General features: G+C 49.4%; 1 protein-coding gene across 3 annotated transcripts in view; it reads left to right on the top strand.

The window, feature by feature from the left end:
• Positions 1 to 22,300, top strand: part of SLC29A3 (solute carrier family 29 member 3) — a 45,090-nt gene extending 22,790 nt beyond the window's left edge. Inside the window, exons 3-7 of one of the 3 annotated variants that reach the window (XR_014076073.1) lie at positions 3,103 to 3,185; positions 10,869 to 11,095; positions 15,417 to 15,579; positions 20,028 to 20,740; positions 21,903 to 22,300. Coding sequence is in view for 1 of the 3 variants with exons in the window: in XM_081567100.1 (XP_081423226.1) it covers positions 3,103 to 3,185; positions 10,869 to 11,095; positions 15,417 to 15,579; positions 20,028 to 20,679 (1,125 nt within the window). In the remaining 2 variants the exon portion in view is untranslated. Of the gene's footprint in view, positions 1 to 3,102; positions 3,186 to 10,868; positions 11,096 to 15,416; positions 15,580 to 20,027; positions 21,433 to 21,902 lie in introns of those variants that run through there. The other 2 variants (XR_014076075.1, XM_081567100.1) reach the window with 2 other exon arrangements.
• Positions 22,301 to 27,961: the final 5,661 nt, after the last annotated feature.

The raw sequence follows: 27,961 nt of genomic DNA, 5'->3' as shown, positions 1-27,961 counted from the left end.
AGGGGTCACCTGCAGTCTTTGCCACATGGGATTCCTCAGCCTGGCCACCGGCCTCCACCAAGCCATCACGGGAGGAATAAAAGAGTCCAGCAAGATGGATGCCACCATCTCATGTGACATAATCCTGTCCACATACTCATGTATACCCCTCACCTTTGCCATGTCCTCTTGGTTAGAAGTCCAGGCAGGTCCCAGCCACACTCAGAAGAGGGGAAGATTCAAGGGCATGAACACAGGAGGCTGAGATCCTAAGAACCTGCCCACCACACCTCATTTTGTTAGAACTCCACTTAGAGGCAAAATCAACAATTAATTAAGTAAAAACCACCACGTTTATATCAGGAATTAAGTGTGGAAAAAAAGAAAAAAACAAAGCTCTTTGGGATGTGCTGAGTCCACTTATATCACCAACCACAGCTTCCCAATCTGATCCAGTAGAAAGATGGCACATGGTCAAGTCCATTCTTCCCCTGCCTCATGGCCTACCCCCCACCCCCGCCCACATGCTCTTTGTAAGGCAGAGAAATGGGCTCAATCAGCAGAAAGGGAGTCCTAGCCTTATCCACTTGTCAGTATTTTAAAATACTTTCCAACACTAAAAGGAACTTTTTCTGCCTAAATATCAACAAGCCAGAACAATTACCTAGAAAATCCCCATTCCTGAAATGTTCAGGGAACCTGAGCCTGCTGAAAAAACAAAGACAGAGCTGCATCCCACGTGATGGCCATTCACAGACTTGTCACAGAATGAACAGCCACTGACGGAAAGCTGTCATCTGGAGCTCAGATTTGGGGCCATCTTTTCCTTGGGGCCTTTTTCCATTGCTTCTGCTCGCCCAGTGCCTGCCTGGCCTCACGTACGCCCAGCCACTGTGTCAAGACGTAATTGACTGAGTGCCTTGGACCAGTCCAGGCTCTACTGAGCCCATCAGGGCAGGAACAATAAGGTAGCTCCTCAAAGGAGGAAGGCTATTTCTGAGGCTCATGGTTGATAGACCGCACTAGCTGTGATTATCATTTTAATTGCAAGGCCACCACCACCTTATATTCAGGGTGCAGATTTCAAAGACCACAAAGCACTCTGCAGGCTTAAAAAGGGACCATGGAAACGGTCTGTGATTCAGACTAAAAGGGGCCCATTATGACATCTTTCTTTCTCGGCCTCCGCATTGCAACCAGACTCTCCCAGAAAGGAAAGAGCTCCCCCTCCGTTTTAAGATCTGACACAAATCCCACCTCCTTTGGGATCTTTTCCCCAAACCCTTATTCATTCCTGTTCTCTCCAGGACTCAGGCCCCTCGTCCCACTCCCCTACCTGGAACTCCCTTAGAATGCATCGCCCCTACCACAGATTTGACAATGACAACAATAACCAAAAAAGCCCGTAGAATTCTGACAGCTTTCCTATGGTGTTTTGAGACATTAAAAAACCTCACACTCTATCTTACACTCTCCATGGGCACCCTGTTCTTAACAGGGAAGAAGAATGTCTTAAATTCTGTAGAGATGCCTATTACTGGGGCTTTTTGTGCATTAGCAAGATTTTTGCACACATTGTTCTTTGCACTTGGCACATTTGTACTCAAAATATTTCCCCAGTTAAGTTCAATGTTGTAAGCGTTCCAGAGTACTCACAGCTTTTTCATTTTTTAGGGTAAAGAATATCATTTGTATAAAGCCCTTGTACTTGCACACAGTATGCTTCATTCATGTAAGCTGTTTTCATGGCTTAGAACTGTCGGCTTAAAAAATGCACAGCGTGAGAGTTGCGAGTTAAGTTTTATTTGTGGGCAAAATGAGGACTATAGTTCAGGAGACAGCACCTCAGATAGCTCTGAGAAACTGTTCCAAAGAGGCAGGGGGTAAGGTCAGTACAAATGTGATTTTGGTAAAGGGAGAGTACATGCAATCAACATATTTTTTGCAGGAGATTTCTGCTAGTCACGAGGAGCAGTCATCACCATAAAGGATTTTAGTGCTTTTCTATATATGAGGAGATACAAAATTTGGGCTCATAAAACCTGTTCTGCCAGTCCCCTGAGCACAGAGTACCTCATTTTTGCTCTCCACCCTGAACTTCTTTCAGGGAGTGTTGAAAATCAGCAGCTGCAGCAGCACATGATTTGATTCTTATAGAGGTCGATGACAAGTGCCAATGGCAAGTGCCAATTTGTAGTTGACAGAACCCATTGTCATTACTGATCTGGGGTTCACGATTTGACATACAAGCACCAAAGCCAAGATATATCATCCCATTCCAACGTTTTGGTTTTTTGTTCGACGGGTATATTGAAGGATTATGTATACTCAGTTAAAGCCACACTAATGAGTGGACAGTCCCCTGAGTTTCAAAAAATGCATACAGTTGCTACTTAGCTTCTTCAGTTATAAGTTCCAGCACATCATACTCAGAAATTCTTCATCCTGTCTGTGGTCTCATGCACTCTTTGTAAGTACTACTGTTGAGCTATTTCCAGGAAAAGGCCCCTTTTGCTCATCCTGGCCAGTTTAGAAGCCAGTTCTCAAAATGACTGTGATCTTGGGTTACAGCTCTATTGAAGTAGCAAATCCACAGTCAGAACAGAGTTTGTCTGAAGGAATCAGGGCCCCGTGTATTGCTAAGAGGACTCACTTGGTTCCAAGAACGTGAGACTGTGGATGTATCATAACTAACCCACTTGGATAACTTCAAAATTTAACAATGAGCAAAGATGACTGACAGGAGAAAATTTTTTATTATTTTTTTTGTAAGCATACGTCAAGTCCTATCTCCATCGCCTCATCCATGGGGGGTGGGACTAGGTGGGATGGATGGGAGCATGGACTGCAGAACATTAGGGCAGGGACAATGTCCTACCCTTCCTTATATCCCTATCACTTAGCACAGCTCAAGCTGGTGTCTGTCAAGTGACCGAGTGAGTGGTCTTAGGTTAGAGATGGAAGAGACCATGGCGTCTCAGGGTGGACTTGGCCATCACTCGTAGGTGTCTGAAGACTATGGGGAGGAGCACCACCAAGAGGATCCCCGACCCTGCTCTCGGGTGGGGCCCCTCCCCTGCATCCCAAGTGACCTCAGCAGCCCCCTCTCTTTTCTGCTTGCAGAACTACTTTGAGAGCTACCTGGCCGTCGCCTCCACTGTGCCTTCCATGCTGTGCCTCGTGCTGAACTTTCTGCTTGTCAACAGGTAGGCCACTTTCCTCCCTCTCCCAGGCCCCCAACCTTCTCTTCCAGCTTATCCACTCTCCCTTGGTCGACAGGTGCCTAAACTATGGCCACCAAAGTAGGAGGCAAGCAGTTCAGACTCCTCCACAAAGACTGAGAGTCAGATTGGCTACCCGGGGCCCTGCCCACAGAATGCCCAGTGCTGGGGCAGTGGGGTCAGCTGCCTGTCTACAGCTGCCTGAGCTACAGGGACACCATGGATGGTGGGCGGGGCCCAGGGAGCAAGGCTTGTGGAGGCTGGTCTTCCAAGCCTTTCTGAGAGCATTAGGAAGTTAGGAGCCTGGGGACTTCCCTGGCAGTCCAGCAGTTGGGACTCCACATTTCCACAGCAGGGGACACAGGTTCCATCCCTGGTCTGGAGAACTGAGATCCTACATGCCTCATAGAGTGGCCAAAAAAAAAAAAATCAGAGCTGAAAGTTAGCCTGTCACCTCACCATTCCAGCTCTTACTATATGGAAAAGGGTCACCTATGCTCAGTGCCAAGCTGATAACAGCAGTTCATGAGTCAAGCACTTACAAGGAGGTTACTAGAGGGTTACTGGGTGACTGCTAACTCTGCATTCCTGAAGGGTGGGATGCACTGTGGAAGAAAACATGGTTTAGGAGACAACCGTTCAAACCCACTGTGTGACTGGCGCCATCCCTTCTCCACTTAGGTTTACAGGGTTAACAGCCTGAGCTACTTTGCCCCCATTTCTCCTAAGCTATCATTGTCTGATAATGATGGCTATGTTATGATTCAGAAACCTGGGCATCTCTCGGACACAGCATACTGAAACCTTCAGTCCCTGGTGGCAAACCTGTTTTACCCAACTCTGCTCAGTTTGTAGTGACTCCTTGGATCTCTGCTTGAACAGGATTCTAAAGCAGGTTTGGCCTCAGGGAGTCTTCTGTGATTGATTAGTGATGTCTGTTCTGAGTCCATGAGGAGAGAGGGCAGCACAGGTGCCTCAGGTGTGCTAAGCCTGAGCAGACCAGTCTTTCCAAACATGTTATGAGGTTATTCCAATGATCTATTGTTGCATAAAAATGATCCCAAAACAGAGAGGCTAAAAACAGTGACAGAAATTGGCATCTCTCGTGGTCCTGGGAGTCCACAGGCTCAGCTGGCAGCTCTAACTGGCTGTCTCTCATGCGGGACAGCTTTTTCTGTCTCTCCCCTTGGTCTCTTGTAGGTTGGCCTCAGGTAGTAGGACTTTTCATATTGTAACCGAAGAGCAGGTGCTTCTAGAGAGCAAGGCAGAAGCTGCTTGGTTTCGGTACCCTACTCTCTGCAGTGACATACTGTCCTTTCTGCCAACGCAGTCACCAGGCTTACTCAGTTTCAAGGGGACATAGACTTCATCTTTCAACGGAAGAAATGTCAATGAATTTGCATTCCTCTTAAAACCAAAGTGCAGGCTGGACAAGTGAGAGGGAGGATGGTCTCAGGCAACCTAGGGGCTGAATGCCAGCTGCACCCCACCCCCAACACCTGCCTCCTTGTACCTGCCCAGCACACAGGGCTATGATCAGTGTCCCAGCAAGGGGAGCACAGCCTCCAGAGACCCTCCCAAGGAGGAAGTGGGGAATGGAGCTAGGAGTAGGGCTGAGCAGGGACCCTAAGGGCATAGCTGGGTTCCTGGCAGTGAGTCAGAAGAGAAAGCATGAGGAAAGGAAGGGTGTGTAAGAGGAGGACGATGAGGAAGAGGTGACTGAGCCATGGCGGTGGGTACTCCCTTGGCCTCTCATTGCCCTCTCCCCTTTCCAGGCCCCTCTCATGATCCTCTGTGCAAAGTGGAAGTGAGAATATATGTGCCCAGGCCCACAGGGCCAGGAAGGGGTAGCCTGAGCTGACATCTTACCCAGCACTGCCCCCTCTAAGGTTGTGAGGCCCAGCAGGCAGCAGCCGGCCAGGACCTGGGGTCAGCAGTGGCAGGGCAGGTTCAGCCTCAGGGCCCAGGGCGAATCATCTCTAATCCTCACAGTTAGCAGTCTGAGCACTCAGTCCTTGGCAGCATTCTCTCCTTTAATCCTGGCAGTGGCCTAGAGCAGCAGACTTATTCTCTGTTTTATTGATAGGAAAACAGGCTGACAGAGGTGACCTGCCCAAGGTCATGCAACCATTAAGAGGTTGAGGCAGGACTGGAACTGGGACCCTTCTCCCCTCACATCTGGACTTGGAACCTCTAGGCCTCCTGTCTCCTAGCTCTCTAGCTTTGCCCGCCCCCTCCCTGCACCCAAAGACACATCTCAGACCTTGTAAGTGAGAGCCCATTTCTGCCCTGGCTTCAAGATGCTGGAGGGAAAGAAGTGGTGAAGAAGGTCTGGGTCTGTCTGCAGTGGGGACTGTGGGCCAGCCAGGTAGCTGCCCTCCTGAGGATGGCTGGGAGCTGGCTCTGGGAGCTCAGCATTACAGGGCATCCCCCAGAAGGGTCTGGCCCACTGCAGGGCCTGCCCTGGCCCTTTCCTGGCTACAGGAGAGGGTGAGAGCACTGTAGGGAATGCTTCAGCCTCTGTCTGTTTCTGGACTGTGGGAAGATGGTTTGGAGCTAAGCTGTTTTTTATTTAATGTGCGAGATTGAAATGTCCCCTTTTCTTCCCTCCTGGAGAACCCTGGCTTTCTCTAACTGGCTCATCCATAATCGCCAAGTGTTTTATTATGTAAAATCTGTAGCATCATAAATACTTATGAGGAGGATTTACATTTTGGAGACTTATGAAGAAATCAGTCCCCTGGGGTCCTGAGCCCTCACGAGCAAGGGGAGGGGGATGGAGCTGGCAGCCTGGGTACAGCTGGTGATCCTCTCCAAGAATGTCACATTAGCGTGGCCTGCCACACAGTCCCGGGACTGGAGCTCTCACCTCAGACATGTCCCAGAGCAAAGCCACCAACCCCAGGCTGCGCTTGTCTAGACTTTCCCTCACGCCCCCACGGTGTCCCCAGCCCCTGGGCCACCGTCCCAGGTGGAAGGAGCAGAGAGTAAGACAGCATGCCCCTGTTAGTGGATGTGGGGTGGTCTTGCACAGGGCACATTTCATAAAGCTTTACTAGCATTGAAAACAGCCCTGGGCAAGATCCCTGAGGGCTTGGAGCCCCTGCAGGGATGTTCCTGCTGATAATGGATCCTGCAGCTGATAATTAGAAGGAGGAGACCTGTGCAGGTGAGGGGCAGGATGCCTATGGGAGAGTTGGTTGCTTTTGTTATGCATTTAGTGTTTACCTCCTCACCTCCCACTCTGCACCGCCCCCCCCAGCTCCCCGCCCTGGGGGTGCCTGGGTAAGAAGTCCCCCAGCTTTCTCCAAAGCCACTGTCCTGTTCAAGCAACTATCTACCTTGTTGTGAAGACACAGGAAAGTTTCTGAGATGCCCACAGTGTTCCTGGGGTGGACTTTTTCTGTGTTGCCTCTACAAGGAGGTGGTGAGAGGCCGAGGTCATTCCTAAGGCTGGCTGAGGTCACTGCTGATGTTTCCAGCTGTATCCCTGCCATGCCGAGGGGGTCAAGAAGCAGGGAGCTTGAAGCCCAACATGCACTGCTGGGCTCCTTGCTGGTCAATCTGTGGGTCCAGCAGGTGTTTACAAGTGCCTGCCAGGCCCTGTGTCAGCCCCACGGCTGAGAACAAGGCAGGGTCCTGTCCCTGTGGGGCTTCCCACTTCTGCTGTGCCTGCTTCTTGCCCCAAGGAACTGCTAAATTTTGGGGCATTTGTCCTCAGTCTCTCTCTCCACTTGAATTTTTTCAGATTTAGAAGCATAAACTGGAAGAGACCCAAATGTTATCTTGTCCCACCTCTTCTTTTTCAGGATGAGGAGACTGAGGCCCAGCGAGGTTGAATGTTTGCCTGGGGTCACACTGTGAACTGGTGGCAGAGTTGGCAGGGCTCCCATCTCTGGACTCAGGCTCTGTGCTCCTGTGGCTCTTTGAGTGTTCAGGGAAGCTCCCGCTGCTGGGATAAGGTGGGGGACATTGTATGAGAGAGGCTGTATGTGTAGCATCACCCCGAGCATCAGGAGTAAGGCCTGACCCCCAGTCTTCAGGGTACCTGGTGTGCATTTAAAATGGATGTTCTGGACCCCCTGGAGTCCAGGTGCTCACCTGATTGCCCACCAACTCTCACCCAGGTTGAGGGCCCTGCAGACGCTAGGAAGATGTGTCTTAATGTGGAGTTTCTCAGAAATAGACCTTAGAACAAGGATTCAAATGCAGTTAGTTCATTTTGGAGACCATGGTAGGAGAAAGGGGAAGACCAGGAAGGCGTGGCAGCCAGTAAAGGATGCCTTGTCAAGCCAGCTCCCATGGTGGGTAACCGAGCTTGACCTGCCCCAGAATGCTGGCAGCCAGTGTGGAGCATACGCTTGAGGGGGTAGGGAGCCGGAGTGGGGGATTTATCCACCCACTTTCCCATCATTGGTTGAAGGCAGCTCTTGGGAGGTGTTAAAAACCTAGACAGCATATTAAAAAGCAAAGACATTACTTTGCCAACAAAGGTCCGTCTAGTCAAAGCTATGATTTTTCCAGTAGTCATATGGATGTGAGATTTGGACTATAAAGAAAGCTCAGTGCTGAAGAATTGATGCTTTTGAAGTGTGGTGTTGGAGAAGACTCTTGCGAGGTCCCTTGGTCAGCAAGGAGATCAAACCAGTACATCCTAAAGGAAATCAACCCTGAATATTCATTGGAAGGACTGATGCTGAAGCTGAAACTCTAGTACTTTGGCCACCTGATGCGAAGAACTGCTCATTGGAAAAGACCCTGATTCTGGGAAAGATTGAGGGCAGGAGGAGAAGGGGACGACAGAGGATGAGATGGTTGAATGGCATCACCGACTCGATGGGCATGAGTTTGAGCAAGCTCCGGGAGTTGGTGATGGACAGGGAAGCCTGGCGTGCTGCAGTCCGTGGGGTCACAAAGAGTCAGACACAACTGAACTGAACTGAATTACCTGTCACTTGCAGCCTGCCTCCTGGTAAGGGGAGAAGGCACATGGGCAGGGCACCCACAGGACAGAGGTGGAGTTCCAACCATGTCGCTCCCCAGCTACATGTGCCTCTTTGTGTTTGTTGGCACTCTTTTTTTTTTTTTTTTAAGATTTATTTATTTATTTATGGCTGTGCTGGGTCTTCGTTGCTGCTCAGGCTTTTCTCTAGTTGCAATGAGTAGGGGCTACTCATTATCATTGTCATTGTGGTGCACCGGCTTCTCATTGCAGCGGCTTCTCTTGTTGCAGAGCACGGGTTCAATAGTTGTGGTCCCGGGGCTTAGTTACTCCGTGGCGTGTGGTGTCTTTCCGAACCAGGGATTGAACCCATGTCTCCTGTGTTGGCAGGCAGATTCTTTACCCTGAGCCACCCGGGAAGCCCAGTTGGTACTCTTGGTGACGAACAGAAGAGACACAAAAAGGATTTTCTCATTCTTTCCCTAGAAAATTAAAGTCAGGCCTGCGTCCATTGCTGGATCTAGGAGAGTACCAATGTCCTCATCCACCAACCTTGGGCTCTGTGTGTGTCTGCTTGGCTTCATCTCAAATGTGGCCTCTCTCCATGCAGCTGGCCAGATAGTGACCAGTAGCCCCCAACACAGTCTCTGCAGACAGACAGCTTCCCTTTGAATCCCAGGGTTCACTGACTGGCCCTGCCTTGGTCACATGCTAACACCTAACCCAATCCAGTGGCTGGAAGTATGGAACACTGATTACCCTAGACTGGGCTGTGTACACTCATTTGTAGATGGGTTGGTGTAGACACTATGAGCGGCCACCTGTGCAGGACAACTTGGCATAGAAGGAGTGCTTCTGGTGGGAGGGATGCTGGCAGACAAAGCTTGCACGTCCACTCTCTGCTCCACCCTGAGGATCAAGTCTTGGCACTTATCCATGGGACAAGGCCCTCCACGGAGGGGTCCCTGTATCTGTTCGGCGTCCTCTGCTCCCAGTGTCACCTGCAGCCAGAGTTCACTTCAATTTCCTGAATGTGCCACACTCTCTCTCACAAGATACCTCCCATCCAGATATACCCTACACTCCAGCTTAGGGATCGCCTCTAAAAAGCCTATCAGAAGCCCAGGGTGGGTCCCTGATTCCTCAGAAGTGCCCAGGAAGCCCCATGGCCCTGCCAATGGAACACTTTGTGCTGGAACAAAATGCCCTTCCCTCATCTGCCCTGTGTCCCAGGCATCCAGCCCAGGGTTGGACACACTGTGGTTGGCCTATGTGTTTGTGGAATGAACACACCAAAGCGGATGCGTCTTGTCAGAGAGCCAGGGGCTGGGGCTCAACAGACCTGGGTCTCATCCCAGCTTCTCACACCACAACCTTGAACTCTCCCTTCACTTCCTTGGACTTCCTTCTACCCCTGATCCAGCGGAGGCGGCACCTGGTCTCCCTTCAGCCAAGGATCAGAAGGAAGCTCAGATTAGCCTGGGGCCACAAAAGCACTTTGAAACAATCCTTTCTTGCTTTTTATGTTCATCATTTCACACCTATTTACATATGTACAGATCTTTTCTACCTTTCATGTCTTTCTTATTTTTATCCAAAAGAAATTTGTGTATAACTAATCTGGCTTTTCACTCAGCCCCCTCCCAACTGGTTAGTGGGAAAATTAACTAAACATCCAATCTGGCTGAAAGCTTAGTGTAATCTGATGATTTAAACAGTCTCTTTAGATGATGTTCTCTCCCTGGAATAAAAATGCAGTTTCTCAGAGATCCCAGCTTCCCTGCTTCTCCCTGCAGGGTGGTGTCTGGGCAGGTTGGGGGCTGGGAGGAGTGTACAGCTTAGATGCAGAAATAGAGGGAGCTGGCTCTTGCTTGGCCTCAGCTGCCTCCCACGACAGCTGAGACCATCACAGGAGCCTCCTTCTGTCCTCACCACCTGTTCTGGACCACTCGTCGTTCCTTCACGTCAAGGGAGGCAGGAAAGTGGCATTCTGAGAGCACCGATGGGAGCAGACCTCCTGGGTTCACAGCTGAGTGACCTTGAGCAAGTTGCTTAGCCTCTCTGACCTCAGTTTCCTTATCTGTGTCTGTGGAATAGGTAAGAATACCTATTTTGTAAAACTGGTGTAAGAATTCAACACATTAGCATTTAGGAAACACTTAGAAGAGTACCTGGCACGAATGAAGTACTATCTCAGTGTCTGCCATGATGATGATGACAGCAATGATTTTCTTCCCTTCTCCCTCCTCCCTCTGCCGCTGCTAAGTTTTGGGGGAAGGAAGCCAGTGAATGGTGGTTCTGATTAAATACTAGACAAAGCCAGTGGGAGGAGTAGGGGTCTTGCCTCGAGAGCTCTCGTCTCCTGTCCTTGAGCATCACAGCAAGATGAAAAGAAGCAGCATCCAAGAGCATGTGCCCCGAGCTGACACTGCCTCCTTTCTCCATGTACTCCTCTCCGGAGACCCTTACCATGCCTTCAGGTAGATTGATCTTCTTTCTGTTTTATGGATGCAGAGACCGAATCCAATGTGATAGAGTCACTTATCCAAGGCCACACAGCCGGTGAGCCAGGAAGGCAGGATTCAGACCAGGCCTCCTGAGTGCAGAGTGCACGGTCTCAGCCACTGAACACACCTGCTTCCCTTAAGAATGGTCACTAACCTCCACCCGGCTTGGGAGGCCTGGGGGCGGGGTGTCTCTAACCACTTCTGGTATCCTTGCCTCAGGGTTCCGATTCGTGTCCGTGTGCTAGCCTCGCTGACGGTCATGCTGGTCATCTTCATGGTGATGACCGTGCTGGTGAAGGTGGACACCTCCTCCTGGACCCACAGCTTCTTCACCATCACCATCATCTGCATGGCGATCCTCAGCGGCACCTCCACCATCTTCAATAGCAGCATCTTCGGCATGACTGGCTCCTTCCCCATGAGGAATTCCCAGGCTCTGATATCAGGTGATAACTAGGGTCCAGACAGCTGACCAGGTTGGTCTACCTGGGGATCATTTGAAGGAGCCAGAGGTGAGCATGTGGTAGCCCTTCTAGAAAAAGAAATGAGTGTTAGGTGTGTTTCCATGATCTGTTATTACAGAACAAAGCACCCCCAAGCTCAGTGACTTAGAACAATAAGAATCATTTCTTTGGCAGGGGGCAGCCATGTGGCATCAGCCAGGATAGCTTGCCTGGGGCTGGAGGATCCACTTTCAAGGTAGCACACTCACCTGGCCGGCATGTTGATGCTGGCTGTTAGCTGGAAGCTCAGGTGGGGTTGGGGCTGGGGCCAGGGTTCCTCTCCACACAGACCTACCCACGGCCACTTGAGCTTCCTCAGGGCGTGGCATCTGGGTTGCAAGTGCAAGCATCCCAAGAGACCCAGGCAGAAGCACTATGTCCTTTTATGACTTAGCCATAAAGACATTTAGGGGCTCTTCCACTATAGCCATAAGCCTACCTGGATTCAAGGGGAGAAAGCACAGACCCACACACCTCAGTGGATGAGTGTGAAAGTTATACTGTAGAAGGGCAGTTGTGAGGGGAGACATAGTTGCTGCTACTTTTGGAAAATATAGTCTGCCTGCCCAGTGGGTTTCCTGAACCAGTGTTCCTTTCTTTCCTTCCCTCCTCTCCCCCTTTCCCTTCTGTCCCCTTTCCTTCTTGTTTCTTTTCCTTTCCCTTATCTTTTCCCCATTTTTCTCTCCTTTCCTCCCTTCTATTTGTCTTTTCTTCCTCTCTAATTTTGTAGAAGACTTACTGTGCACCAAAGATTCAAGGATGAACGAGACTCAGCCTCCCGGGAGCTGATAGCCTAGTAATAAACTTCTCTGTTTCCCTGAACTTTGGCATTTTCTGGGGGCTGCTGATGTGATTTGGGCCAACTCCTTTAACTGAATGTTGATGCTAACCTGAGTCTGTTGCCTAGAGCTTAGCAGTTCTGTTCTCTCACCCAAATGTCTTGACAAGATAAAAAGGAGCTGGGTCAGAATCAGTGCTTTTCTGGGAGACCACCATCCCTTAAAGCAAGACTAGGGGCTCTCAGCTGCTCTGTTCAGTGTTCCTGCAAGTCTGTCTTGTGTGAAGGAGTGCTATAAACATTTGAGAAGAATTTTGCAAAGAATCTTCTCTGTGCCCATTAATTGATAATGCCGAGTAGTATGTGATGACAAATACCTCGACAAGTGTATAACTCCACCCCATTCCCACACCAGGGCCAGACATCACTGATTGATCTGTATCTTTTCTCCTAAACTTCTAAATCCTTCTCAACATAGCACTGGAGACACTTACTGTCAACAGATCAGAGATCAAACGTGAGCTCAGATGTGTTTGCCATTTTTGATGTAAGATTGGGCTTCTGGCTATATCATCAGAGATGCTCTCGGGCCTAAAGTAAAATAAAAGTGGACCCATTGCTAAGTTTCCTGAGTACAATCAATACACCCCTTGTAGTGCTGCAAGTAGGGCCTGCCTAGGCTGAGGGAAGTGACCATTGAACTTTGGATTTAATCCCTTATGTCACCCCGGTTTCTTGTCCCCTCATCTCCCTCCATCCTGCTAGAGGATGTATTTTTCAATATAACAGTCTTGCTGGCTATCTTTCCAGGAACCAGTGACCAAACACACCAATATGTTGGCAAGAGGCCTTTCAGGTTCACCTGACCACCTGCAGATCTTCTAGAGAAGGAGACTGGAAGGAAGACTTGAAGGAAGTCTATTTTTGAAAAAGTGGAGTAGTCTGGTGCTCACAGTTCGGTGTTAATCCCCCTGGGCCCTGAGCCTTGTCATCACTGTGTGCAGCCCCCAGTGCACACCCCTCACCCGGGAGGATTGGGGTGTCTGGATCTCCCAGAGGCCCCAGCACCACTCTCCAGCCCCCGTTGTCTTCCATCCAGAGGAGTCCATCTGTGAATTCTCTGTGTGTTGGCATCTGAGGAACAATTCATTTGTTTTGTACTGGTGTTTTTTTAAGCTCCTCATTTGCATGTATTTCCATAACTGATGAGATAAAAGTGGGGAGTCAAGAAGGATGAGCTCCCGGAGGCCTGGTTTGTTGTTGATGATAATATTGTAAATTCTGTACAAGTTGGGAAGAGAGAGAGGAAAATCAATAGGCAGTGATGTTAAAATCTCTTCCTCGGGGCAGCCGGGGAATGTCTTACCAAGTTTAACTCCGGTTCTTACAAAACACCCAAGTGGGGATTACAGCTTCTCAGAAGTTGGCACCCTCTTGGCAAAAGGTTTACCCTGTTGTTGCTGCTTTGATGTAGGAAGGACAGAAACAGCCAAACACCTATTTGAGGATCAGAGAGGATTTATATGGCATTTCTCAGCACCAGACACTGTCCTGCTTTACATGTAATAATCCTTTTAATCTTTGTAACTGCCCTAAGAGGTGAGTTTTAACATTCCCATTTTAGAGATGAGAAAATGGAGGCATAGAGAGGTTAAGTGATTTGCTGAAGGTCACACAGCTAGAAGTGGTAGAGCCAAGATTGGACTGAGATGTTTTTAGAGTCTGTGCTCTTAATCACTATGCTAACTTTCATTTCTTTGCCCTTCCTTCAAGTTCCAACCTCTGGCCCCATCCAGGCTAATAGAGATCATAGAGAAGGTTGGGGAGAAAAGGGTCATGGGGTCTTCCCTGCAGAGCCACAGAAGTGCTGGGCTGTGGTGTGGGTGAGGCAATGAGGATGGTCATCATGGTGGATGAGGGCCTGACCATCACTCTCCCACCACTGCTCCACGCAGCAATGGACAGAAAGGTGGTATCTGGTCAGACCTGCCAAGTAATGACAAAGCAGCTGGTGCCCACTTGGACCAGTTGGCTGTTTGCAGTCAGTGGCCGTCTTGCCTCCTTGAGAATCAGTGTCGTGATCCTCTAAGGCCAGCAAATCCATCCACACAGCCAGGCAATCCTGTATTCATAGGCCCTTACTGTGTGAATCCTATTGGACATGTCCATGTGTTCAATGTTTTTTTCTAATTCATTGATTCCATCCCACTATAGTCTCAAGGGAGGGATAGGATAAGTATGAGCCCCTTCTTCCTGACAAATAAACAGGCCAAGAGGAGTAATGATCTGCTCACACGTGACCATATATAAGCTCTGACTCGTGGCCAGCACCAGTTGACCACCCATGGTTGTGAGGGCTCAACAGAGAAACAAGATGCTTGCCCCGCCTCCCAGAAGTGACTGTGTGAAGGGGACTGGCATTTGTAGAAAGCCTGCTTTGTGCTCAGCCCTTTCTAAACATCATCTCATTCAGCCCTTAAAGCAGCTCTGCAAGGTGGGTGTCATTGTTCTCACTTTATGGATGAGCAGACTCGGGTCCCAAGAAGCCATGTGAGCCCCCAGGTCACAGCGAGTAAGTGGTGGAGTCAAGTGTCAGATGTACATCTGTTTGACTCCTGGACCCATGGGTCCCCTGGGCTAGGATGTGCTACCTCCTCTGTGACATAGCACAGAAAGGTGTGGTGCCATGTGGTCAACTGGGCCACCTGTCAAAGCCCTTGGCAGCACAGCACATTCCAGGTGGTGGGGCAGTTGCACACATATGAATTTGTGATAGCATCGTGTGTGAGTATATAGAAGTGTGTGACTGTGAGTGTGTGTAATAGGGTGTGAGTGTGTATGTGTTTGAGATAGCTTGTGATAGGGTATGTTTGTGAATATATGTGTGTATGTGACAGTGTATATGTGGGTGAGTGTGCATGCGTGTTCATATGTGTATGGTACACAGCTACCGTAGGGCACAAGGTGAGCTCTGTGGGCTCCTGGCTGGTTTTCCAACCCTTAAGGCCTCCCAATCGGCCAGCCTCACTCAAGGCAGCGGGGAACCTGTGCTCGGACAGGCCAGAGCTTTTACCCCAGGGTGATTCATGGGTGGTTGGGCGCAGGGCAGGAGAGGAGGTCTCTGACACGTCCCACCCCTGAATCTAAACTTTCTGACCCCATCAGAAGAACAATAAAGAGAGAAGGAGGGTCGAGGGTCAGAGTTAAACCAGGAAGCAGGTGAGACCTTGGAGGCCATTTGCCTCCTCAGGCAGCAGCCTCTTCACGCCCATCGGAGAGGAGCTGGGCTAGGGACACCTCCGTAGAGTCAGAAAGCTCATGGCCGCAGGGCCCTCCTTGTCTGCCAAGGCCTCAGGGTACTGTGAGAACTGAAGCATCTCTCTCACCAGGGAGAACATTAAGCCGGAGCAGAGAACAGGCAGGCCTGAGAGGCAGGGAGGATGCGTCCGCCCTGACCTTCCCCATGATGTCCCGCGCTGTTCGCAGGAGGAGCCATGGGGGGCACCCTCAGTGCTGTGGCCTCACTGGTGGACCTGGCGGTGGTCAGTGACGTGACAGACAGCACCCTGGCCTTCTTCCTGACAGCGGACATCTTCCTGGCACTCTGCATTGGGCTCTACCTGCTGCTGCCGCGGCTGGACTATGCCAGGTGAGGCCCACACGTGCTCTCTGGCAGTGAGTCAGTTTCTTCTAGATTCTTTTCCTTATAAGCCATTACAGAGTATTGAATAGAGTTCCCTGTGCTATACAGTAGGTCTTTATTAGTTATCTATTTTGTATTTGGTAGTGTGTACTTGTCAGTCTCACAATTTATCCCTCCCCTCACCTTACCCCTCAGTAACTGTTATTTTCTACATACGTAACTCTATTTCAGTTGTGTAGATAAGTCCGTTGGTAGCCTTTTCTTAGATTCCACATAATAAGCGATAGCATATGATACTGTTTGGCATCCTTCTACCTTTATCCTGTCTACCTGCACTCTTCTCTCCTCCAGCTAGAGCTCGTGTTTGTTTCCTGGTTTACTGCATATCTCCCCATTGAAGTGTGACACCTCTGAGGGCAGAAATCATGTGGGTTTTGTTCATTGCCATATCCCATGCCTCAGGCTGAGCCAGGCTCACAGTAGTTGCTCAGTAAATTGGCTGGGCCCTTGGACATAAGAAGTCGGCTTTGCATCACAACCCCAAGCAGCTGGAGTCTGCATGTTTTCTATGAGAGGGCAGGCAGCAGAAGTGGGACCTGAGGAAGGCTGACGACCAACAGTAGCTCTTTGGGCTGAGCCCTTCTGTTGGTCCTCCCTGCACTCAGCCCAGCCTGCTGGGGCCTCTCATTTAAAGTTCATATATCTACTACTCTTTGGGGCAGGGCTGTGACTTACCACAGTTATTCCCACTCTCACATGAGAAAACCAGGCTCAGAGAGGTTAAATTACTTGCCTGAGTCCTGCAGCCCTTTGACAGCAGAATCAGGATTTGAGCCCAACTCCAAAACTATGTTTTTAGTCCCTGTCTCTTGAGGCCCCTGTCTGCTCTGCAGGACCAATTTTCTTGCCTTAGTCTCTCTTGCTTTCTCTCTCTCCTTCCTCCTTTTTCTTTCTTGCTTCATACTTCTCTTTAAAAAAACAACCCATGACTTTTTCTTGCTTTTTATTCTTTTCAGTGCATTTTTACATCTATTGTTGTATTTGATATAGGAATGGCAGGAGTTATTTTCCCCATGTCACAGGTGATGAGATGGATTCAGAGAAGGCCAGGTGATTGGCCTGTGGTCCCATGGCACACAAGCCGGCAGAGCTGGGAAGCACACTGGCTCTGCCGGATCCACAGGAACCTATTGGTGTCGAGGCGCCAAGCTAAGCAGTTCATTTTTTTCACTCAGGCTATGTGACCACCTATAACAGTGCAGTGTTATCATATTTTCTCATGTTACCAATGAGGAACTGAGGCTTTGGAAAATTAACCAACATCCCCAGGTTGCTCACCTGGTGAGTTGTAGGTGGGGATCAGAACCCAGAGCTATTTCCAGGCTGCACTCTTTCCACTGCTTCATGCTGCATCCCTGGCTTATGACTGCAAGGTCCTTCCTCCCCACCCATTCCTCCTGTCCCTGTGAGACTCACCTACCTTCATCAGAACTCTGACTCTGCCAGGGGCAGGTTGTTCCCCCCAGTTAGAAGATTGTTACAACTTCAGCTGGCCCAGTGGCCTCAGGATAAAAGGGGATGGAGTGATGACACCATGTACCATAGGTGACTGCAAACCCATGAGTCTGCCCCTCCCCTCCCTGACCCTTCAGGGTTGTCATAAAAAATTACTGAGTTGTATTCCGTGATGATGTCCCTATGATTCCTGGGGTCTGGCTGGCTTACTGTCCCCCAGCACCCCGTATATTAATTAATACTGCCTGGCACCTTGTTGCTCCTGATTAAGTTATTTGAGTCAGTGAACAGAAGGCAGGAGACTCCCCCAACTCCTTCTGCTGTTTCCTGTGTCCTATTTCAGGGAAACTCGCATGTGCTGTTTCCACTGGAGTGGCCAGCCTTCTTTGTTTGCCTGGGACTGAAGGGGTCCCCAGGACCAGGGACTTTCAGTGCTAAAACCAGGACAGTCTTGGGCAAACCAGGACAGGTGGTCACCCTAGTTTTCAGAATCACTTAAGCAAGCCAAAATGCCTTCCAGCTGAGCACATGAGACAGCATACCCAGGACTCTGCTAGCCCGTGAAGCTTCTGTTTCTTTGCTGGTTAACACTTCAGTCAAGACTTGGGGTTTACAGAAACTCATCTGAGGATGGAGCTTTAGAGCAGTGCCCCAGGGCTGCTCAGACTAAATTTTACTTGAAAGGAGCCCCAGGTTGCTACAGTTTGCTGTACCCAGTGGGGCTGGGCCACACTGCCCCGTCACACTCAGGAGGAACTGAGTCTCACACAGTGTTGGAGTCTGCTGACCACCTTGGGGGCAGTTAGATCTGGAAGAACTTATGGGGAAGAGCTTCAACCAGAGGAACTTGGTGGAGAGCTTCCTCAGAGCCAACTAAGGCAAGGACTTGACACTGAGTAGAAGGGGAAGTAAGAATAGCCCTTTCCCTAAATAGTGATTGGGAAACAAGACAGGGTTCAAGGCCAAAGTGCCCAGCTCAACATCACATGGCAAAGTGATTCTGGAGAGGAACCCACCCACTGACTTGCTTGTTGACAATATGTAGCCCTTAGTTAGGATGGGAGGGCTGGCAGGGATCTCAGAAGCTTATAGCTACAGAACCCTCCATTTCATAGAGGAGGAAACTGAGGCCCCAAGAGGCCTCAGTCACAGACTTGTCCTAAGGTCACATGGGGAGGCAGAAGCAGGGCTGAAACCAGAACCCAACTATCACCAACCTTTTGTTCTCCCCAGCCTCACCCAAGTCTTCTGTTTGAGATATGTTAATACATATTGGGGCTTCCCTGGTGACTCAGACGGTAGAGGATCCACCTGCAATGCAGGAGACCTGGGTTCGATCCCTGGGTTGGGAAGATCCCCTGGAGGAGGGCATGGCAACCCACTCCAGTATTCTTGCCTGGAGAATCCCCATGGACAGAAGAGCCTGGCCGGCTACAGTCCATGGGGTCACAAATAGTTGGACACAAATGAGCAACTAAGCACAGTACAGCACATGTTAATACAATCAGCCTATGTCTCCTGGTTTTTAGGCATCCAAGGCCCAGAGAGGTTGAGTGACTCAGGCAATGCAGCAACGCAAAGTGACAGCAATGCAAAGAGAACTTAGCCTTTTCTACTCTGGTCAGAGTAGCAGAAATTGAAAAAAATGATCATGTTCAGTGTTGAGAATATGGGGGAAAATATACTTTTATAAGCTTATCAGTTCTTTCAACAATTTTGTTTTGAAGGGTTATTCTCTGCCTAGAGATTTAGCTGGGAACACCCATACATGTCCTTGTCCCAGGGAACTGTCTTCACTTGAAGGAGACAGCTGATAAACCAGTAGACCAACACAATGATTATAAATTTTGGTCAGGTTTTTCTAAAGAAACAGGTGCTCTCATGGAGATTGAAGGGTTAGGTTACGTTAGTTTGGATGGGTAGGTAGCACAAAGCAGAGACAAATTGGTTCTACCTATCCAGAGAGCAGGTTATCAATATCTATCAAAATTTTAAAGATACAAACCTTGTGATCCAGCAATTCTTCTAGAAATCTGCTCTACTGAAATTCTATACAAAGATTTATGTATAGGGATATTCATTGTACTATTATTTATATTAGAGAAAACTAGAGCTAACCTAAATGTCCAGCATTAGAGGAGCAGTTAAATTGTATATCCACACAGTGAAATACTCCATGGCAACACAGCACAGAGGCAGGGCCATGTGTCCCTGTGTGAAAGGATGGCCACAAGATACTGTCCTTTAAACAATAGTGTGCATGCCTTTATCTGTAATAGTTATGCATCTATTTAGGCAAATATATAATATATTTATATTATGTCATTTATACTGTTGCAGAAAGTTTTACAATACGTAAAACTTCGGTCCCACTTTTGCCTAAGAAACTTCACTCAGTGTGTGGTATTTACACATGCATGAAACAATGTACAGCAGACTTCTAATGATCTGTACCTCTAAGAAGTGAGACCAGAGATGGAAAGTGAGAGTTCTTATTCTACTGTACCATTTCTCTTCTGTATTATTTGGGTTCATTTCATCAAGCATGTGTGACATCTATAATTTAAAATTTTAAGCTATTTTATATTTGAAAAATAAATACTACTTCAGCTCCACCTCTCCCCACCCTAAAACCAAGCAAAAATAAGTGAGTGAGGGCTGGAGCCCAGGCTCACCGTGCAGTGTTAGTACTGGCTTCCTTTGTGCCTGCTCATGACATGACCAGCACCACAGAACAATGGACTGGAGCCCAGCCTTTCAGGCAGCACCAGGGTAGGAAGCTTGGGGACTCTGCAGGCCTCCCTCCAGCCACCCCGCAGCACATGTGTCATCTGAGGGCATCCTGGGTCTTGGGCTCTACATGCTGTACCACCTTGTCCCTGGAAATCCCAAGTGACCCTTCTTTCTAGGCCCTCTGACCACCAGCTTCTCCTCTGCAGGTACTACATGAAACCTGTCTGGCCAACCGTGTTTTCTGGAGAAGAGCAGCTGCCCCAGGACTCCCCCAACACCACTTCGGTGGCCCCAGGATCCAGCGACCCCCAGACGCCACCCCTTGGCCCCATCCTGAAGAAGACCGCTGGCCTGGGCTTCTGTATCATCTATGTCTTCTTCATCACCAGCCTCATCTTTCCCGCCATCTGCACTAACATTGAATCCCTCAGCAAGGGCTTGGGCTCGCCGTGGAGCACCAAGTTCTTCGTCCCCCTCACCACCTTCCTCCTGTACAACTTTGCCGACCTGTGTGGCCGGCAAATCACAGCCTGGATCCAGGTGCCAGGGCCAAGAAGCAAGGTGCTCCCTGGGCTCGTGCTCCTCCGGACCTGCCTTGTTCCCCTCTTCGTGTTCTGCAACTACCAGCCCCGCGTGCGCCTGCACATGGTTGTCTTCCAGTCTGACGTGTACCCAGTGCTTTTCACCTCACTGCTGGGGCTCAGCAACGGCTACCTCAGCACCCTGGCTCTCATCTACGGGCCCAAGATCGTGCCCCGGGAGCTGGCCGAGGCCACCGGGGTGGTGATGACCTTTTACATGTGCCTGGGCCTGGTGCTCGGCTCTGCCTGCTCTGCCCTGCTTGTGCACCTCATCTAGGAAGGGGGATGACCGGACTTCAGTGCTGCATGGTGCTCGGGAGCTTCGGCAAGATGGGCAGGTAGTGCCAGGAGGGCCCAGGTGGCTTGCAGGAAGGGCTGGAGCTAGTCTCTGCAGAGCCCAGCACGCACCCGGGCCTGGTTGCTCCCAGGGAGCTGGGACCAGTGCCATTCCCAGGCCAGGCAGACATTCCAGACACTTCAGCAGACGTCCTGAGACGTTTCAGGACCAAAGACACCTGAATAAGACACAGTTACCAGTTACACAGTCAGAAAGCTCCTTGCCAATGGGCACGTCCCGCCTGTCATTATTCCCTCTTGGGAACTGTGTTGCCAGTATTTGGCTCTGAGTTGTTAGAGGGCAAGTGCCAAGACCGTCTCCAGTCACTTTACCTTCTCCCAGCCTTGCTCCTTCCAGCTGATGGCAAGATGCGAGACTCCTTAGCCCTCCTACCCAGGGGAAGTCCCCCTGGGATGGCCAGTCCTCAGGCCTAAGACTCGAGCCTGTGCAGACCCCACTCTCCACTAACCAGACCGCAACCCCGGGAAGACAGGCCTTCCAGGAGCCCTTCATTCCCTGGACTTGGGCTCCAGAGGGCCTCCCTGTATACACTGGACCAAGCATGTCAGGCCTGGAATTCAAACAGGGATCCTTCAAGTGGTCTGTGGCCTGGGTCAGGACAGGGTTTATGCCCATGTTTACAAAATGTCAAGGCCATTGGTTCAAGGGCCTAATAAATACCTGGGTATTTAATGAAAGCCTTATTGATGGCTGTTTTAGGGTCTTGGCAGGAAACAGCATACTCAAATTGAGTAATTTAAGAATAGTTGAAGAGTGGATATAGGAACCCTAAGGGGTTAGTAATAAAGTGGTTCTATTCCAGGCCTGAAGGGAGGGACACGTCTAGCCTGCTGTAGCCCACAGGATGTATATTCCCTCCCTGCCATCCCTCTACAGCCAAGAATCAGGCGGAGAATGGAGAGTGGATTGGAGGGGCAGATGTCCAGAGGGAGCCACCAGCCCCTTCACTTGCATAAGTTGGTTTATTATGAGCATCAGTAGAGCTCTGAAGCTTTGTCAACAGAATTAGATGTTCCTTTGTCCTGGCTTGTTCTGAGTAGTTGTGTGTTTCGAAGCTGTTGTTTCCAAAGGCTGTGCTCATGTTCTGAGGCCCCCACGTACTCATGATCACCTGATATGAGTAATAATTTGTATTTTTTCAGGTTCCTCGAAGGCTCCCACAAGGCCATTCCTTGGGAATCAGAGAAAGGGACTAGATCAAGCAGGAATTCTTTCTCAGGGATCGTCCTGGAAACAGAGCCTGCCCCCAAGAAGTGGCAACCCTGAGAGACACAAATCAAGGGGCCCTTGCTCTGAAGAGTGCCAGATCCGAGGTGTCCTGCAGACAGCTGATTAAACTGGGAAGCAGCCAGTAATCCACCCAATGGCAGCAGATTATGTTCCCCACTGACTCAGGCTAGTGCACATTCCTTTTCTTTCACCAGAGATTGAAAAGGACACCCTTGAAAGGTTTTCTGAAACCTAATACTTGAAAAAAAAATTTTTTTTTAATTTTAAAAATAAATTATCCCATCTTCCCTGCCCTTGCAGGAAGCTGAAATCTCCCCCTTGGTTTTTTTTCACTGCCTTCAGTGCTATTGATCATTTGGGGCATCTGTCTGGCAGGTGACTCATCTCAACCTCAGGTATCTTATAAATGGGCAGCATGTCTGTATGAAGGTAAAACAGCAGTCTCTGAGCTCGGAGGTGGGGACCACCTGGAGGAGTGAGGGTCTCACATACTCTGTTGAATAAGGCTGGCTTTCCTCTGGTAGTGAGATGATTTGAGATTAGTGTGAAGTGAGAGGGGGAGGAGGGTAGCCAGCTGTGGTCAGTGCAGCGCTGTGGGAACTGAGATGACGGACTTTATCAGTGCCAGCGCCAGCACCGCTGCTAGAGGAAGGGCAGCTGCTTGGCTGGTGGGAAGAGTATTCAGGCTTTTGCCCACTCTTCTTTGTTGCTCACTTTAGTGGGCATTTTGCAAAGGATCGTTTCTTCTCAGGGAGGGAGGAAGGAAAATAAAAATACATCTCCATCTGAGGAAACCAGACTTGAAAGAGACACATGTACTCCAATGTTCATTGCAGCACTGTTTGTAATAGCCAGGACATGGAAGCAACCTAGATGCCCATCAGCAGACGAATGGATAAGGAAGCTGTGGTACATATACACAATGGAATATTACTCAGCCATTAAAAAGAATACATTCGAATCAGTTCTAATGAGGTGGATGAAACTGCAGCCTATTATACAGAGTAAGTAAGCCAGAAAGAAAAACACCAGTACAGTATACTAGCACATATATATGGTATTTAGTCAATTGGTAAAGATAACTCTGTATGCGAGACATCAAAAGAGACACAGATAAATAGAACAGTATTTTGGACTCTATGGGAGAGGGTGAGGGCGGGATGATATGGGAGAATGGCATGGACGCATGTAAATTATCATGTGTGAGGCGAATCGCCAGTCCAGGTTCAATGCATGATACAGAGTGCTCAGGGCTGGTGCACCAGGATGGCCTGGAGGGGTGGGATGAGGGGGGAGGTGGAAGGGAGATTCTGGAGGGGGAAAGCATGTGTACCCATGGTGGATTCATGTCAATGTTTGGCAGAACGAATACAGTGTTGTAAAGTTAAAAAAAAAAAAAAAACATCTCCAAGTAGAGGGGCAGGCTGTGGAGTTCAGGCACCCTTGTCCCCAGGTTACTGTAACAGCCGCTCATGAGGCTTGGCTGCTCTGGGTCTCAAGTCTCATGTGACCCCAGCAGGCTTGTGGAACTAGCTCACATGTTCTGAGTGTGAATAAAACTTGCTAAAGAGAAGGGGATTTTTCAGTGAAAGAGGTGGAGAGGGATCCCTGAGACGTTGCCTTTGTCTAATAGTTCTCTCATTCAATCCCAAGTGGCAGTTTTTAGTACATGCTCTTGTGTATTTCCAGACATTGTCATTTTCCTCCTCATTCAAAAAAGAGAGCCAGAGGCAGCCAAAGGACTGACTGTTTAACTAGTGGGTGACCAGTTCCTGCACCCATGAGGACATGAGGAGGCTTGAATCAGGGGTGGATTTTATTAACAAAGACCCTCATTCTGCTGTCTTCAGCCCAGTGCTGCCAAGGAGATTTGGGGCCTTCTAATTAGCTTAGATGTGACATGGGGTGGGGTTGAAGGGTCACTGCAGGACCTCAGCTTCTGAGACTGTGGGATGCTTTAACAGAGACCACCAACTAAAAGAGAGAAGGCCAAAAGTCAGTTGAAAGAAGATTTTATTCCACTGGAGGTTAAATTTAAATAAAAGATGTTTATCTTTTTAAAAAAACTGTATCATAGTTGATTTACAATGTGTTAATTGCTGCTGTACAGCAAAGTGATTCAGTTGTACATATATATTTTTATAATATTCTTTTCCATTATGGTTTATCATAGAATTTTTTTTAAAATTACTTATTTTTGGCGATGCTGGGTCTTTGTTGCTGTGCAGGGTTTTCTCTAGTTGTGGTGAGCATGGGGCTACTCTGTAGCTGGAGTGCACAGCTTCTCACTGTAGTGGCTTCTCCTGTTGTGGAGCCTGGGCTCTAGGGTGTGGAGCTTCGGGAGTGGGGCACGTAGGCTCCGTAGTTGTGGTCCCTGGGCTCTAGAGCACAGGCTCAATGGTTGTGGCCCATGGGCTTGGTTTGTCCTCCACTATCATAGGGAATTGAATATAGTTCTCTGTGCTACACACTAGGACTTTGTTGTTTACCCATTCTTATAAAAGCTTAGGTCTGCTAATCCCAACTTCCCACTCCATTCCTTCCCCAACCGCTTCCCCCTTGGCAACCACAAATCTGTTCTCTATGTCTGTGTTTCTGTTTCGTAGATAGGCTCGTTTGTGTCACGTTTTAGATTCCACATATAAGTAATATATCTCTCTTTCTCTTTCTGACTTACCTCACTTTGTATGATTATCTCTAGTTGCATTCATGTTGCTACAAATGGCATTATTTTGTTCTTTTATTACGGCTGGCTAGTTTTTCATCATATTTGTATACCACATTCTCTTTATATGGACATTTAGGTTGTTTCCATATCTTGGCTATTGTGAATAGTGCTGCTGTGAACATAAGGGTGTGTGTTTCTTTTTGGCTTATAGTTTTGTCTGGATGTATGCCCAGGAATGGGATGCTGGATCATATGGTAATTCTATTTTTAGTTTTCTGAGGAACTTCTATACTGTTTTCCACAGTGGCTGCACCAGCTTACATTCCTACCAGCAGTGTAGGCGCATTCTCTTTTCTCCACACCCTCTCCAGCGTTTATTTGTAGACTTTTTAATGATTACCATTCTGACTGGTGTCAGGCAGTACCTCACTGTAGTTTTCATTTTCATTTCTCTATTAGCGATGTTGAGCATCTTTTCATGTGCCTATTAAGCCCATGCTCATCTTAATCCCATGTGCGTTCTAAGTGAAAGTATCTAGTTTCTACTTTACCAGCATCACCTCCTTGGTGGCACCTTGGTCAGTGCCAGTTATGCTTGGGGCTCAAGTCAACTGCTGCCCTCCACCTGTCAGCCAGGATCAGCCCAGTTTCCAACCCAGCTTTGACCTCAGCAGGATCCACTAGGAATTTCAGCCCACTAGCCGGTGGAGACAGGGACCTGGTCACAGACCTCTCCTTGAAACTCAAAGGAGACCCAGGGTCTTGGTCAGCCTTTCCATCAACTGCCCAGACTTCTGGCTCATTGCTCCCTCTGCCAAAGCTTTACCTACATTATTCCCTCATCTGTAGATGAAGACAGTGAGGCTCAGAGAGGTTAAGTAACTTACCTAAGATCACTCAGCTACTAAGTGCCCAAGACAAGAAACCCAGTTCTTCCTAAACTCAGAGGTCCTCACCCAGCCTGCCCTTGTGCTTCCATGTTGAACCTCCACTTTCTCCTTGGTTCTGTTGCCCCTGTTTCTCACTCTTCAATTACTGACGTGTTGTTCCGAGTAGCTCTGTTGCCCAGAACCCTGGCCTAGTTGATCTGACTAGTGCAGCTGACCAGAACCCCTGCTGGACTGAGCACCTGTGGATCCAGACCTGAGGCCACATCAGGCTCACCCCTCTGACCACACCTTGTTGGGCATGAGCTCTTGGGCTGCTTCCAGGTCTGCTCTGTCCAGTCCATTTCAATCCCCTGCCCTTCTGGTCGCACATCCCCATCTCCCCCACACCAGCCCCAGCTGCTGAGGTCACCCCAGCATGGCTGCTGCTGGACCCATCTTTGGACCCAGAGTGGTAGGACACAGTGTAGCTGGGGATCGGGAACCTTGTGCCCAGCCACCCCCCCAGGCACTGGCTGTGTGAGTCACAAAGCCACCCTGAGTCAGTTTCCTAATCTGTAAAGGGGGGTGACAAATCCAGGAGTTGAGACTACCTGCTTTGCCAGTGAACCTCCAAGCATACCTGGTCATGCCCACTCCCCAGCCCACACAAGCAGGGTGACTTAAAGGGCACAGCTCACACCCTCCGCTCCCACCCAGAATCTGGTCACACAGGAAGAGCAAAGGCAGCATCAGCCTCAGAGGACAAACTTAACTTCAGGCTGCTGTGGACTTGACCTCAAAAGAGAATAATGAAGACAGCTGTGCCCTCTGCCCCATGAGACTCCAGCCAGCTGACCCTTTGCACTCCACTGAGAGCAGTTCCTGCCCTCAACTACAAGTTAAAGGGTACCCAGGGTCTGCAGCTTGGGATGGAGGAGTGACTCATAGGCTTCTGGTGCCCAGCAGATGCTGGAATCCTGGTGCTGCCACCTGCTAGCTGGGTCGCTTTGGCCTGGTCTTGCAGATACTTTCTCATATCTAAAGTGAGAAGCCTCTCAGGGCTGTTGGAAGGGTTAAACATGCCCCCGTATTGTAAGTCAAAGTACCTGACATATAGCAGGTCCTCAGTACATGTGTTTTCTGCACATTTTTTATTGGTTCCTGGACAGTCTGTGGTGATGCCCAATGCATTCCCTGTGGCGGGTACCCTGTACCCAGTGCTCATTCCCCCTTGTCTGGCCCCCAGGCTGAGCACTTATCTGCACCAGCACCTCTAATTCTGATGCCCACTCTTTGATTCCCAGGCCCCTGGGTCAGGCATGACCCAGACCTGGGGTGGGCAGGGTGCACCAAACAGAAAGCTGGAAATCTAAGACCCCAGACCAAGCTCTGCCCCCGACTCTAACTTCTGGCCAAGACACTTCACTTTGTTTCTAAACCTCAGCTGGAAAAAATGGACACTCCAACACTTATCCTGCCTTCATCATGGACATGTGGCCAGGTACCTAGATGCCCTTTAAAAATTGGTTTTGTCCAAAGTGGTTCTGAGGGCCTGCGCTCTGGAGCCAGGACTGTCTGGGTTTGAGCCCTCACCACTTCCTAGCTGTGTGACCACTGGCAAGTTCATCTGACTGTTCTCTCAACTGACCACAGGGGCGATTGTAGTTTCGGCCTTGCATCTGGTGGTTGTGTACGCCGAATGGTAACTGATGAGGCATATAAAACACTTAAAACATTTCGGGTTGACTCTGGTGTGTAATCAGTGCTAATTACCTCCTCCTAGAAGGTTGTGTTGGAGAAGGCAATGGCACCCCACTCCAGTACTCTTGCCTGGAAAATCCCATGGACGGAGGAGCCTGGTAGGCTGCAGTCCATGGGGTCGCTAAGAGTCGGACACGACCGAGCGACTTCACTTCCACTTTTCCCTTTCATGCACTGGAGAAGGAAATGGCAACCCACTCCAGTATTCTTGCCTGGAGAATCCCAGGGATGGCGGAGCCTGGTGGGCTGCCGTCTATGGGGTCGCAGAGAGTCGGACACGACTGAAGCAACTTAGCAGCAGCAGCAGCAGAAGGTTGTGTCTTCAGACCTTTCCTGTTTACCTGACGCTAAACCATCAGTACTAACCCATTGCCCTCATTTCTTTTCCTCACTGGATGCTGGGCGTGGCCCCGCACCCCAGTTCCTGGCCCCTACCATGCACCAAGAGCTGCCCATAGATGGTGCCGACAGAGTCTGCTTGGAGGAGCTTCCCAGGAATGTGGCTTTATGGTGCTGCTCATCCAGTGATGTTTCTTTAAAGGGAAAGAGAAGAAGAAAGGAAGGGGAAGGGAAAAAGGAAGAGAAAAGAGGAGATGAGGGTGGGCCGGTAGTCTGGGGTCTACTCTAGGATGCAGGTGGGTTTGTGAATGGGAGTGAGAGGGTATCACTTAAG

The sequence above is a fragment of the Giraffa tippelskirchi genome, chromosome 2 (genome assembly GCF_054371585.1).
Source record: "Giraffa tippelskirchi isolate mGirTip1 chromosome 2, T2T-mGirTip1v1.2.pri, whole genome shotgun sequence".
NCBI classification, from domain to species: domain Eukaryota; kingdom Metazoa; phylum Chordata; class Mammalia; order Artiodactyla; family Giraffidae; genus Giraffa; species Giraffa tippelskirchi.
The sequence above is the reverse complement of the archived record's forward strand: the minus strand, read 5'-3'. Positions and strand labels throughout refer to the sequence as shown.